This window comes from Scylla paramamosain, unplaced genomic scaffold, assembly GCF_035594125.1.
Source record: "Scylla paramamosain isolate STU-SP2022 unplaced genomic scaffold, ASM3559412v1 Contig18, whole genome shotgun sequence".
Taxonomy (NCBI): domain Eukaryota; kingdom Metazoa; phylum Arthropoda; class Malacostraca; order Decapoda; family Portunidae; genus Scylla; species Scylla paramamosain.
Genome location: NW_026973683.1, coordinates 862,501 through 877,500, shown reverse-complemented (window position 1 = coordinate 877,500; position 15,000 = coordinate 862,501). Strand labels below are relative to the sequence as shown.

Sequence of the window (15,000 nt, the reverse complement as noted above, 5' to 3'; positions counted from 1 at the left end):
CATCTCCCTTCCTTCTTCTTTCTCTCCTTCCTTTTTCATAACCGTATAATTTTCCCCTCCTTCATCTTGCAAACCTTCGACTTAATCATACTCATATTCTACACTAGTCAATATTTATTTTACTTCTCGCTCCTCATAAACAACATCCTTCCTTAACCTACCCTGAATACAAAGCAGACAGACTCAAATGCAAACCGAGAGACGAGGAGGAGGTGAAGGAGGAAGGAGGAGGGGGAGGCAAGGAGGGGGAGGCAGGATGTGAAATGCGGTACGATACGTTGGGCACAAAAACATCAAAAACATCTCCTAGTTGCCGACGATGATAGCAAACAACACGACGTTTTATAACACGAGCATACGAGCATTATAATCTTCCCTTGCGTCAGTCACTTCACCCCAGCCCAGCCTTGCCTTGCCTTGCCTTCTTTCTTTCAAGGACGAAACGAGAAGGAAAACTAATACGATACTTTCTGGCACCGACGCCGGCCAAAAATAAAAACCGCTTAAAGATACACAATATGAACGTAATAAGAGGAAATTTTTTAGTTCACTCAAGCCGTCCATCGATAAGATCATGATATCTACTTGAGCTGCGACTGTTTCAAGGGAAGCCGCACACGCTTACTAGTAGGGTCAATAACTCGCTACGAACAAGACTGAGAGAGGGAAAAAAAGAAAAAAAAGTAGAGAAAAACAAGTATATATGCGTTAATCATTGCTTGCTGTTGAGATTTGAAGGGAGCGACAAGAGAAGACGAAAGAGGTAAAGGAAGGGATTGGAGTGCCGGTGGTGAACTGAAAGGGGAAAATAACATGATAAAAAGAAGAAAAGTAGAAAAAAGAAGAGGAAGACGACGAACCGTGAAAAATGACAAAACAGGAGACATAAGGGAGATGAACAGGAAAACGAAAAGCAGAAATAGAAAGTAAAACAAACGGAAAATGAGGAGACGGAGGAAAGTGAAGAAGAAAACGAAGAATAATAACGAAACGAAGAAAAATAGCAGAGACGGAAGGAGGAGGAAGTAAAGAAAATGAGAGGAAGTTCATAACAGAGAAGAAACCTGAAGGAAAACGCGAAAGAAAACGGAGTAAGAGGCAAGAGAAAATGGGCAGCGTGCTTGACTCAAATTTAGGAGCTATATAATGGTTTTCGCACCTTCACGCTTAGTTTATACTTTACAATACAAGCCTGGCCACTTTCCCAGAGAGAGAGAGAGAGAGAGAGAGAGAGAGAGAGAGAGAGAGAGAGAGAGAGAGAGAGAGTAATCGTTTAGAAAAATATAGTTGTGTTAATATATTCTCTAGTTCATCATGCAGTTATTATAGTCTCTCTCTCTCTCTCTCTCTCTCTCTCTCTCTCTCTCTCTCTCTCTCTCTCTCTCTCTCTCTTTCAACACAGAAAGAGAAGGTTTTGCAAAGATTAGAATGTACAACTTTTTATTTACTCTTTTTCTTTTACGCCACTCACGATATAGAAGTTAAACACGCATCTCTCTCTCTCTCTCTCTCTCTCTCTCTCTCTCTCTCTCTCTCTCTCTCTCTCTCTCTGGTGCAGCAGACAGCGCCCCGTGTCCAGTATTACAATTAGGACACAGTAAAGCAACAGCCGCCCTCTCATTATTCAGCTTTCGTGACGGGCTAGAAGGTACGGAGGGAGAGAGAGGGAGAGGGACAAGGGAGAGAGAGGGAGAGACACCCGCCTACCCACCCGCCCGCCCGCCCGCCTCCTTCCTCTCTCCGCGTCCCTCCCTCTCTCCCTCTCTCCCACCCACAAACACTACCTCCTCTTCCTCCTCCTCCTCACCCACCCACACCATTGTTATTTGAGGGTTGGCATTGCTAACTTGTCTTTCATTAGTTTACATAAAAGTGCAAAATGGCATTGTGGCATAACTGTTTCTACTACTACTACTACTACTACTACTACTACTACTACTACTACTACTACTACTCTTTAGGGTGGGTTAGGGGGAGGATAAGGTAAGGTAAGGTTAGGTAAGATTTGATAAAGTAACCTAAACCTAACTTAACTAAGCTAACCTATCTTAATCCGTGTCTACTACTACTACTACTACTACTATGAAGCTACCGTCTTACACTCCACCCCTCCCCACACTCTCTCTCTCTCTCTCTCTCTCTCTCTCTCTCTCTCTCTCTCTCTCTCTCTCTCTCTCGTGCTGCATTAGAGGGCTAACTAGAACCTTCATGCACTCCTTGTTAATTTACCAGTGAATTAGTGTGTGTGTGCTCAGGTACGGTGTGTTATTAAGTGTTGCTCCACTAATCTGCAAAGCCCGCCAAATCTGTCTCATTTTGTTGTTGTCGTTTGAAGTTAAAAAGTTGAGTTTGTCCTGCGCGCTCTCTCTCTCTCTCTCTCTCTCTCTCTCTCTCTCTCTCTCTCTCTCTCTCTCTCTCTCTCTCTCTCTCTCTCACGCATTATTTTCAAAAGCCGTGTGTGTTTGTGTTTCATTTTTTCCCTCAACTACGTAGTGATCTGATATATATATTTTAAAATGTTTGATATACTCACTTTGAAATTCTCTCTCTCTCTCTCTCTCTCTCTCTCTCTCTCTCTCTCTCTCTCCACCACCATCACCACCAAACCAAGCATATTTGGCACTAGAAGAATAACAAGCTTTTCTATTATTTCCTTCTAAACAAAAAATAAATAAACAAACAATACATTCTTTCTCTTTTTCTCTAACCACCACCACCATCACCACCAGCTTCACCAATCCACGCATATTATTTGGCACCAGAAGAATAACAAGGCTTTCTTTCTTTCCTCTCAAATAACAACAGCCTGTAGGCCGCGGCGACTTCCCGAGGGCTGCGTGGAGGCGGGGCGGGGCGCGGCGGGGCAGGGAGGGCGAGGGGAAGAAGGGGAGTGGGTAAGAGGGTGACCCGTAGCGCTTGGTGTGGTATGGCCGCTTCTTGACCCTGCTGTCGGGAATTTTAGGCACAGCGTGGGCCTCCTTCGCTACCTGGTTGAGCTCCAAAGAACGGCGTACCTCTCTCTCTCTCTCTCTCTCTCTCTCTCTCTCTCTCTCTCTCTCTCTCTCTCTCTCGAACCGCTACTCTCATCTCTCCTGCCCTGACCACCAGTTCTTCAAGGTGCCTGCTACTCTCTCTCTCTCTCTCTCTCTCTCTCTCTGGGGCTAAATATACCCCTAAAATATACTGCTTCATTGCCCACAAGACGCCGCTCGCTCGCTCGCTCCCTCCCTGCCTCCCTGCCCGCGCCGCGCTCCTCTACGCATGCGCAAAGGACGTTGAGGTTGAGGTCTTCCATCACTAATCTGCCTCTCATTTCAGCCGCGACGGGATGGGAACTGCTGAAGGGGTGATGAGGGAGTGATGGGCTGCGTGCGTGCGTGTGTGCGTGCGTGGGATGAGGCTCCCTCCGTTGCGGGTTGGTCTCTGGCGCCGCGGGAAAAGGCAGACAAGCGGTGGTGGTGGTGGTGGTGGTGGTGCGGGCTTGTATATCGAGTATTCTCCGTTTTCTATTGCTGTTTTGATTTGAGGTTTGTGTGTGAGTGTAGTGAAGGGCGAGGGGGAGTGAGTGAGTGAGGGTGACACGTGGACGGACTGACTGACTGACTGACTGACCGCCTGACTGACCGAGAGAGAGAGAGAGAGAGAGAGAGAGAGAGAGAGAGAGAGAGAGAGAGAGAGAGAGAGAGAGAGAGAGAGAGAGAGAGAGAGAGAGAGAGAGAGAGATAATAAAAAAAAAGAAAAAAAAGTGCGGTGAAGCGAGTGTGTCTCTTCCCTAACCATCAACGCAGTTTTCTCACCCCTTTCGTTCTCGCCTCTTTCTTTTCCTTCGCTCAGCTCGGATGCGCTACTCCACCTCCACTACAACACCACCAACACCTCCACCTTCCTTCCACACGCGTTTTCCCTCCACTGGCGATGTCTGGAGGGAAGTGGAGGGGCGAGTATAGGCTGGGGCGCCCCACGTGGAGGGAAGAAGGGAGGGAGAGTGGAGGTGGTGGTGGTGGTAGTGGCAGTCATGAGCGAAAATTTGTGGTAATGTCGGTATTCGTTTGAGGTTAGGTTAGTGATCGCAGTCGTGGTGAACCAAGAGGATGGATAGTAAGAGTTACTCTCTCTCTCTCTCTCTCTCTCTCTCTCTCTCTCTCTCTCTCTCTCTCTCTCTCTCTCTCTCTCTCTCCACATAACCTCCTGCTCCTCCTACTCTGAACTGATCCTAGCCTGATATACCCTCTCACCGATGCCACATACCCTTCCTTCCCTTCCTTCCATACACCTCTCTCTCTCTCTCTCTCTCTCTCTCTCTCTCTCTCTCTCTCTCTCTCTCTCTCTCTCTACACTTTTTATCTTCCTTCTCTTATTCACCTTTCGTGCCTTCCTTCGCTTCTACACATTCATTTCTCTTGATATTCACTTTCGGTTTACTCTTTCTTATTCCTTGCTTCCATACTTCCTCTTTTTTATATCACATTCCTTCCCTTTCATACCCTTCTTCATTCTCCACTCCTCTTCCTCTTCCCTTCCCCACTACGCCATCCTACACACACACACACACACACAGTACAGCCATAATATTACACCTCCACCACCACCACCGCCTCCCACAAACCCCATAAAAGGAAACAGTATTACCAACTCGGCATATTATCTTCAAAGACGGTCCATCAACATTGACTTTACCTCCTATTAGACCTCTTTACTCTATATTGCGGCTTCTTCTTTTCCTCCTCTCGCAGACAGGCAGGCAGACGAACGCAGACAGACAGGCGGACAGACAAAGCGATACGCACACACAGTTTCAGGAAGCTCAATTCTTTGGTATCATGAAGAAAATCGTGATATGTGAAGTGGTAGAGGAGGATGGAATGCTGCTATACATACACACATACATACAGGGAAGTGTGTATGTGTATGTGTGTGATATCGACCAATTTAGCGCATAGGGAGTAGTACTTGTAGAGCTGCGCGCGTACACACACACACACACACACACACACACACACACACACACACACACACACACACACACACACACACACAGACGTTTGTAAGGCCCGGCCAGTCATTACACATGCGGGAAGTGAATCTGCAGTTTAGAATTCAACACAGCCACACACAAACTCCTTCTTTACCTGACTATTTGTCCAATAAAAAGCCCTTCTTTATCGCCTCCTGCAAGCCTCACCACCGCCTTACTCCTTGCTTTTATTTTATCGTTTAGTGCTTTAAATTTCTGTTTTGCAATGCGAGGATGGGAATATTGTTAGTGTTTGTGCTTTCCGGCTCCGTCAACCCCTCAAGCTTCACCACCGATTTAATTTAAGCTTTATTTTATCGTTTTCTATTTGAGGTTTCTACGTTTTGTAATGTGTGCGGGTAGTATTCCTCAGTATTATAGTGTTTTAGTGTTTTCTTTAGCAGGAGTTTGTTGATGTTTGTTTGAGAAGTAGGAACCGAGTTTTTACATGATTTAGGGAAGTGTGTTTGTTAGGGCTAAGTGTGTGTGTGTGTGTGTGTGTGTGTGTGTGTTGACATGCGTGCGTGCCATCCATTAACTTTAGCCTCAGTGTCGCCCTTGTCACATTCCCTGCCCCTAAACACACACACACACACACACACACACACACACACACACACACACACACACACACACACACACAAGGAATGCTGGTGACAAACCCTCGATGGATGTCAATAACAATAATTTTACTTTCACACTCACGAACACCTCTACACACACACACACACACACACACGAACACCTCCCTACAACGCATGAGAGAGAGAGAGAGAGAGAGAGAGAGAGAGAGAGAGAGAGAGAGAGAGAGAGAGAGAGAGAGAGAGAGAGAGAGAGCTAACAGGATGTATGTATCTATGCATGTATGTATGTGTGTGCCTGTAGAGATAGACGGAAGATGAAAACTTGACAAGACGCAGAACCAGAAAAACAAACAAACAAACAAGAAAACACCAACAAACAAACAAACGCCACGCAAAAACAGGTGCAGTGCAGGATAAACTAGTATTGCCGGTGTACTATTTCAACGCAACACAAACGCGGGAGGGAAGGAAAACCGAAGAAAAATACATATAATACAAACACGCGGCTTACTGGAGGCACCGCGACTCGTCTTACGTCTGGTAGCGGCGCGACCCACCCTATCTCGAGACCCCGCTTAGACGAACTTCACCACACGGAGAACACAGGAGCCGCGCTGAGTAAAAACGTGTGTGTATACAAAGAAAAGACAAACAAGAAAAACAGAAACAGCCGTCGGTGGCGTCCGCAACTGTCCATCACGGCGACGCCCAGTGTGTGAAGACGGGAGGGGGAAGATGCTTGAAGAAAATGCGTGTTTTGATATGAGAGAGAGAGAGAGAGAGAGAGAGAGAGAGAGAGAGAGAGAGAGAGAGAGAGAGAGAGAGAGAGAGAGAGAGAGAGAGAGTAAACCAAATATTAATGGAATGTGAAAGAAAGAGGTAAAGAGAGGATTGGGTAGAAAGAGGAAGTGAGGAGGTATATTAGGATACGTAGGAAACGAAATGCACAGGGGATGTGATGAGCTGGGATGAATGAGCTTTGGGCGTCGATACTGTGTGTGTGTGTGTGTGTGTGTGTGTGTGTGTGTGTGTGTGTGTGTGTGTGTGTGTGTGTGTGTGTGTGTGTGTGTGTGTGTGAATGGGACGTGGAAGAATATGAGTGGAAAATGCTTTATAAATCTAAAAAAAAAATATACAGACATCATATCCTCCTCCTCCTCCTCCTACTACTACTACTGCTAACACCTGCAAATCCTCACTCCTACCTTCCCCTTCCCTCTATACCTACCTCCCCCAGAACAATCAACCCACACCCCTCCCCAACACACCTGGCTGAGAGGACCTAAGCAGGGGAAGAAAGGCTGCGTTCTTCTTTAATCTGATGGACACACCTTACCCCCAGTCATCAAAGGAGCCGCTAACCTGCTAAGACTCCCAAAGACTCCCTGACCCCTCTTGTGTCTCCCCGGGACCTTGAACCCGAATGTGACCCGCGAGGCTGACCTGGCTTCGACCCTTTTTGACCTTGGATGCCCTGGGGAACCTCGCGGTGGGTTCAAAGTTTCCCGTTTTTTGTTTATTTGTTTAGTTGGCCTTCCGGTTTAGTGTGGTGCGATTGAAGGACAAAGAATGTGATGCTTCGAGGGCAAGTTAACTTACGGTATACGTGCTATATTAAGTCGAGAAAATTGTTGTTGTTTAAGTTTTGTTTGGCTTAGTTGTTGTTTTTGTTGTAGAGAAATAAGGTTGTGTACTTGTCTGGGTATGCTTGGAGTAGAAGTAGTAGTAGTAGTAGTAGTAGTAGTAGTAGTAGTAGTAGTAGTAGCAGTAGTAGTAACGCATACATACAAAACAACCATTAGTCATGCTGTTGTTTTTGTAGAGAAATTAGGTCACATACTTCTCTAGATAAGCTTGTAGTAAAAGTAGTAGTACCAGTCCTAGTATTAGTAGTAGTTGTAGCAGTACCACCACCAGCACCAACCAACCAACAAACACAGGCCACCAAAACAAGTAACATTCCCAAATACACCTCAACTCCACCAACTAGCAAGAAGGTTAGACATTTAGGACAAGCATGCACAGAGGCACTGTCAGCCAGTCAGTCAGTTAGAGGGCGGCCTTCACATCAACACAGGAGGGGAAGGAGGGGAGAGGGAGGCTCAAGAGATGAAACTGAATATCTTCATCGGTTTTACAGTCTTTTGATATGACGGCGGGCTGATAATAGAGATAAGAAAGTCTCTCATACATTCGCCGTCACCCTGGACCAGGAGGAGGAGGAGGAGGAGGAGGAGGAGGAGGAGGAGGAGGAGGAGGAGGAGGAGGAGGAGGAGGAGGAGCCCACATACTACAACACAAGGCACTGTTTTCCCCCCTTCCTCCCTCCCTGCCCCCAAACTTTTGATAATGCATCGATCTAACCACCACGTGTGTCAAGACCAGCAGTAGTAGTAATAGTAGTAGTAGTAGTAGTAGTAGTAGTAGTAGTAGTAGTGGTGGTGTACATGCATCGTTGCCACGTACTATCACAAACAGAATAATTTAAGCGTGCCAATCATAGAGCACAAAGGGAAAGGAAAGGAGGAGGAGGAGGAGGAGGAGGAGGAGGAGGAGGAGGAGGAGGAGGAGGAGGAGGAGGAGGAGGAGGAGGAGGAGGAGGAGGAGGGTGAGGCAAAGCAGGTCGGATCGTAAGAAGACACAGGTGTGAGAAAGATGAGAAGGTAAGTAGCGAAAGAAAGAAAGAAAGAGAGAGAGAGAGAGAGAGAGAGAGAGAGAGAGAGAGAGAGAGAGAGAGAGAGAGAGAGAGAGAGAGAGAGAGAGGAAATAGAAACAGCATAGACAATAAATATCAAGGAATGAAAAAAAATAAATACATGAAAAAAAAATATATATAAACGAAGAGAAAAAACAGAGGGATAAATAACAGAAAGAATTAAAATAGCAAAACAGAAATGGAAGGAAAAACATTAAATTGAAAAAAAAAAAGTTAATTTAGAGAGCCAGGTAAAGAAAACGGACGTATCAATGAAATAGAAAAGGGAAAAACAAACCCGGTGAAAAAAAGGAAAAAAAAAACATGGAAAAGGGAAAGAATTTTGAGAGGAAATAAAAAAAAACGGAAAAAAATTACTATATCATATCAAAGAAGAGGAAAAAATATATATATTTATGAGGTATGAGTAGAAAAAGAGTAATTTCTAGAGGGGAAAATGAGGGAAGGAGGTAACTCAAGGGAAAAAGGGGAAAAATCGATGTCTGAGAAGCGTAAAAGGGGAAGGGGAAACAAATCCGGAGGTGTGACGGGAAAATTTGAAGGTGAGAGGGAAAAGTCTTGAGGAAAGAAAAATCTGGAGGTGAGAGGGAAAATTTGGGAGGAAAAATCTGGAGGTAAGGAAAAAATATGTGGAGAGGGAAAATTATGAAAAATATTTGGAAAGGAGGAATATTTGGAGGTGGAGGGAAAAATCAAAGGGTGGAAAAGTAAACTTGGCGATGAGGAAAAAAAATAAGAGGGAAAATTTGATGATAGGAAAAAAAATCAATGAAAAATCAGAAAAGAAAAAAACCTGAGCATATAAGAAGAAAAATCTGAAGAAAAACCTAAATAATTAAAGAAAGAAGGAAAAAAAAGGGAAAATCAAGAGAGAAGTGACGGGAAACAGCAAGGTATATATATATACTGAAAGGAAAAAGGAGGAAAACTAAACTCAAACAACTACTGGGAAAGGAAAGTGATGGGAAAAAAGTGAGGGGAAAGTGAGGGGAAAACAACACTACTTACCAGAGCATAAGGGGAAAGAGAAACATTACTGGAGAACGTGAGGGGAAAACCACGTGCAGACAGCCGAGCACCAGAGAGAGAGAGAGAGAGAGAGAGAGAGAGAGAGAGAGAGAGAGAGAGAGAGAGAGAGAGAGAGAGAGAGAGAGAGAGAGAGAGAGGACTGGAGTGATTGCATGAAGGGAGGAGGGAAAGAGAGAGGGAGGGAGGGGGGACAGTAGTGAGGTGGTAAGAAGAGGGGAGAAGGAGGGAAGGAGAGGGGTTACCTGAGGGGGGGAACAGGTGAGAGGGGGGTAAGCAGGTATCAGCAACGAAATCTTCTTAAAGGTGACGATGCAAGATCACCAGTCGGCCCTGTTTGATTCCCAGGTAACAAGCAAAGGTGTGTGCAGCGTGCATGCCTACTACTACTACTACTACTACTACTACTACTACTACTACTACTACTGGTGTTTCTCTTTTAGTCATTATTATTTTGCTTAGTGGTGGTGGTAATATGCAACAAGATAACAAATGCTACTGCTGCTACTACTACTAAATAATAATAATAATAATAATAATAATAATAATAATAATAATAATAATAATAACAATAACTTTATATGTAGCTATGATGTAATAACTCTCTCTCTCTCTCTCTCTCTCTCTCTCTCTCTCTCTCTCTCTCTCTCTCTCTCTTTTACAGTCCGACAACTAGACACAAAAGATCTCTCTCTCTCTCTCTCTCTCTCTCTCTCTCTCTCTCTCTCTCTCTCTCTCTCATTGCGAAAACTTCATGTTCACTCCACACTAGCGCTGCTTAAGAGAGAGAGAGAGAGAGAGAGAGAGAGAGAGAGAGAGAGAGAGAGAGAGAGAGAGAGAGAGAGAGAGAGAGAGAGAGAGAGATTAATAGCTATACAAAAGCTAAAAATATGCATAACTTTTAATGAAGATTTGCTCGGGTGAATGTGAGGAGGAGGAGGAGAAGGAAGAGGAGGAGGAGGCGGCAATTCTAAAGATATTAAAAATTCACCAAAGTATATGTATATATAATGCACCATAAAAACACATGCGTTCAGATTATGTTGGGAGGATTAAGTGAAGGAAAACGTGAGGAGGAGGAGGAGGAGGAGGAGGAGGAGGAGGAGGAGGAGGAGGAGGAGGAGGAGGAGGAGGAGGAGGAGGAGGAGGAGGTCGTTAAGGAGAAGCAAGGGAAGTTCGAGGAAGAGGAGGAGGAGGATGAAAAGGAAAGACGAAAAATCAAATTACTCTAAGAAGCAGCAGCAGCAGCAGGAACAGCAGCAGCAGCAGCAGCAGCAACAGTAGTAGCAGTAGTAGTAGTAGCAGTATTACAGTAGTCGTGGCGGTTTAATAACAGTAGCATTTGGAAAGAAGTAAAAAAAAATACGTAAACTCACCCCTAATTAAGTAGTAGTAGAAGTAGTAGTGGCAAGAATTACTGAATAAACCAAAAGAGTAAGGAATGAAAGACACTCAAAACATACAAACACAAAGACTAACAGCTAAACGGAAGGAAGGAAGAGGAAGAAGAGAAAGACGGAAGAACGGAAGGAAGAAGAGGTAGGAGTGGAAGAAGGAAGAGGTCCCAAACAGTTGTTCTTAAGCGCCGGGTCCCAATGCCTTCCTGGGCCAGCGAGATCAAGACTGGATAAGGAGAGCAGCCTGCGAATATATTAAACAGGTTACCTCGGCGGGCCGCAGGGGAGGGAGGGAGGCAAGGCAGGGCCGGGAGGAAGGGCGGGCGGGAGGGCGGAAGGGGGTCGTCCTCAAGCTAAGAAGCGGGAAGAATCAAAGAGACTGAAGGAAAAGTGATTATTTAAGACTCTGTTAATTCTGTTCTCGGAGGAGGAGGGGGAGGAAGAGAGAACGTGGAGAAGGAGATGAAAAAGAAGTAAGAGCAGGAATTATTTACTTATTCATCTATTTCTTATTTGTGTCAGTCTCGTTTTATCCGCTTATTCATTATTCACGGCGGTTGCGGCTCTGCAAAAGATTGACACGAGTGAGCGAGAGAAACAGCGCAGTTTTCAAGGTCGCTTTCCTCCTTCATCCTCCCACGCACTCATAACGCACGCAAAAATATAAAACCACAAAAAAATAAATAAATAAAATACAAATAAAGGAAGAGAAAACCCCAAAGGAAAAATAAGATAAAAGGAGAGGAAACTATAAGGAAGAAGAAAAAGAGGAGGCGGAGGAGGCAAATACGGAGATTAACCAATACATTTAGCATAACTCCCATTGCCAATACTAAAAACGCTTCTTAGCTCGCATCTCAAACGCAAAAACATCGGCACACACAGCAGACGAGAGAGAGAGAGAGAGAGAGAGAGAGAGAGAGAGAGAGAGAGAGAGAGAGAGAGAGAGAGAGAGAGAGAGAGAGAAGCAGCAGGGAGCAAGCGAGACGACGGGGGGAGAGGCAGGGAAGGAGAGGGAGGAGGCAGGAGCAGTCGGCGGCAAGCTTTTGAAAGATCGTAAGAGAGCGTGCACCATCACTTTCCGTCTTTCAATGTGAGGTTCAGATGCAAGCCTGGATGAACACCGTCTTATAACTCCCGGCTCATTTCGGTCTTAGAGAGAGAGAGAGAGAGAGAGAGAGAGAGAGAGAGAGAGAGAGAGAGAGAGAGAGAGAGAGAGAGAGAGAGAGAGAGAGAGATTATGGGTGATGTCAAGAGAAGAAAAGTTAAATATGAATACGTGTACTCATGACTCTTCGCGCCCTAAGAGGATTTTGCCCTACTCTCTCTCTCTCTCTCTCTCTCTCTCTCTCTCTCTCTCTCTCTCTCAGACACACGGAGAAACGCAATAGCTATACATATGCAATCATGACAGACCAAAACAACAACAAGAACTAATTCTGCATACGAATGAGACGAGAAAGATGTCTATTCAGACTGAAAACACACACACACACACACACACACACACACACACACACACACACACACACACACACACACACACACACAGCAAGCAAGCAAGCAAACAAGAACAGACAACATTCATGAATCAAGTTATACAACATATAATCCACGAGGAGAGAGAGAGAGATGAGGAGGAGGAAAGACAGCAATAATCACCTAACTAATTAATGATATCAAAGCTTTTTACCTCCTTCACAAAAACAATTTACTCACCATTAATATGTTTGTATCCATTGAAGAATTTCGCTCGACACCATTTTACGAAGGAGTTGGCCATGACTAGAAGACCTGAAGGTGTCTTATGGGTCTCGCACGGGCTTATAAAGGGCTTGCTGGGTCTCTAACGCTGCCCTGGCCACTCTTCCCCCGCCAGGAGTCTAGTGGTGGTGGTGGTGGCGGCGGTGGGTGGCGGGCCCGTGGAAGACATGAGGGCTAGTGATGTCAAGGAGTCTGACTTAATGTGCACCTTTGATTAGTGGTGAATGTGTGCGGTTTTCTGATGCACACGTACGTACACGAGCGACGCTACGCACACATGTACACACTCTCACATGCACACACTCATGTACACGTTGGTTTGCAAGCACGCGGTCTGAATTTGAGTTGGTTTTCTGGTTTTATCTCTTTTTTCTTTCAGTCTGCGTTGATTCGAGTTTAATAGCCGGTGTGAATCTGCTTTTTTTTTTTTCTTATCTCTTCAGTTTGTTTGTCTCTCTTTTTCTTTCTCCAGAGACGAAAAAAAAGTGACTTGGCAGCGCTCCCCTCCTCACTTCACACCTCCCTCACTTATGCTGTTATCTTCCTTTCCTTCTTGCCTTTAACTTTTCGTCGCTGGCAGGGAGGGAAAGGCGGAGGCGGCGGCGGCGGCGGGGCGGCACACAAGACACACACACACATGCACACACACACGCACACATACACACACGGTGATAAGGTATCTGAGCTCGTACACACACTTGCTTTGATGTTCCCGCCGCAGATAACAGCGCGATAACTGGGGATCTTGGCCGCGCTCAGGAAACAGCGGGGAACCTTTCACTCTTATTCACGTGCGTTGATCATAAAAACCCCTAAAAGTTTCCGTTATTTCCTTCACACTCCTTCCCGTTCACTTCGTTATCTGTTGCGCCTCTTCCCGTCTTTACTCCAAGTGCGAGGCTTGTTGTATGTAGCGGAGCGGTCCCTCACTGGCTGCCCTCAGTGAAGGAAGGGTGTCACACTTCCTCTCTGATGGCCTTGGACTCACTGGAGGACGAAAGTCAGTGCCACAGGTTAAATCCAGCGGCGTGCGCACACTCCCTCCCTCCGTCGCCTCCACACTGCTGGTTTTCTCTCCCGTCCTCTCCTCTCCCTTCCCTCTCTCTCTCTCTCGCTCTCTCAGTTGCCCAGACTTTATTTGTCTCCTAATTTACTTCTCCTCTAATAACCCTCCTCGCTCTCATTTCGCGGCCTCAATGTACCGCACCGTTCTGGACGCGGTTAACGGTGTTTCTTGTGTCTTTAGTATTTATTTAGCAGTCAATACCAAGAAATTTATGCATGCCGCGGCCTGGCTCACTGCGCTGCCGACCCCGCATTCCGAAAGTGTCGTACCGCACCCACTTCTGAATGAATGGTTTGTTTCTGATATCCCGTGCGTTTTCATCTTTATTTACTCCTTTTTTCGCCTTCCTGAGGGGTCTTTTCTCCGTCACTCCTTTCTCTCTTCCTCCTTCGGCGGCGCTTGCTTCGTCTCGTGTGCGGCTTAAGTTTATCTCGTTAGCTGTGGGTCGCCCTGTGTGTGTGTGTGTGTGTGTGTGTGTGTGTGTGTGTGTGTGTGGGACAGTATCTAACATTTATGGTTGACTTAGAAGTTACGCTCCGTCACTTGAGAGAGAGAGAGAGAGAGAGAGAGAGAGAGAGAGAGAGAGAGAGAGAGAGAGAGAGAGAGAGAGAGAGAGAAGGAAGGATAAAATATATACGGACATCTTTACCTACCTGGCGAGGAGGGCACCGCTGAGGATTGGAAGGCTCCGCGCTGAATGCTTAAAGTTATTTGTCAGCATTGGTCATGACTCGAAAGACATACGAGAGAGAGAGAGAGAGAGAGAGAGAGAGAGAGAGAGAGAGAGAGAGAGAGAGAGAGAGAGAGAGCACCCACCACCACCACCGCCACCGTCGCCTCCAAGCCTGACCCCACCGCCACCATTACGTGCAACAACCAAATGACCAAACAGCTCTCCTCCTCACTCTTTGGTCTTGCCGACAGACCGAACGGCCCCAACAGTTGCCTCTTAGCCGTTTTTGTCGTCTCCTTTTTTCTCCGTGGTTAGCGTTCCCTTTCCTGATTACTTCGTCTTCTTATCGCTCACACCAGCCCGCCGGGTAGACGGTGGTGGCGGCAGCAGCGGCGGCGGCGGTGGTGGTAGGTTTACAAACGTGAGTAGCGTATCATATTTAGATTTTTCTCTTATTTTTACGGTTTTATTACTTTACTGCCCTGCATATTTGGATCTAGGAGATTCATGGGATTTATATTTAGGGCAGGAAAGTTGAGAAATGTTCTTTTTTCTTAATATATCGAAGAAATTAGAGAGTCAGGCTGGCGGAAGGGGGTAAGGAAGACTAGGTGTGAAAGAAGAGACTCACAGAGAAAAGGGAGGAAAGGGATGCCGGTAAAGGAAAGGAAAGGTGTTCAGGGAGATAATGGGAGAGGAAAGGAAGGAATGGGAGAGAGGTAAGGGAAGGGAGAGGTGCTGGAGGAGATAATACCGGTGG

General features: G+C 45.9%; 1 protein-coding gene across 1 annotated transcript in view; it reads right to left on the bottom strand.

Annotated features, from left to right (window-relative positions):
- The window catches only part of LOC135097356 (protein naked cuticle homolog 2-like), a 26,935-nt gene extending 13,351 nt beyond the window's left edge, over positions 1-13,584 (bottom strand). Inside the window, exon 1 of the mRNA XM_063999165.1 lies at positions 12,457-13,584. Coding sequence (XP_063855235.1) covers positions 12,457-12,520 — 64 coding nt within the window. The 5' untranslated portion in view covers positions 12,521-13,584. The remainder of the gene's footprint in view (positions 1-12,456) is intronic.
- Positions 13,585-15,000: the final 1,416 nt, after the last annotated feature.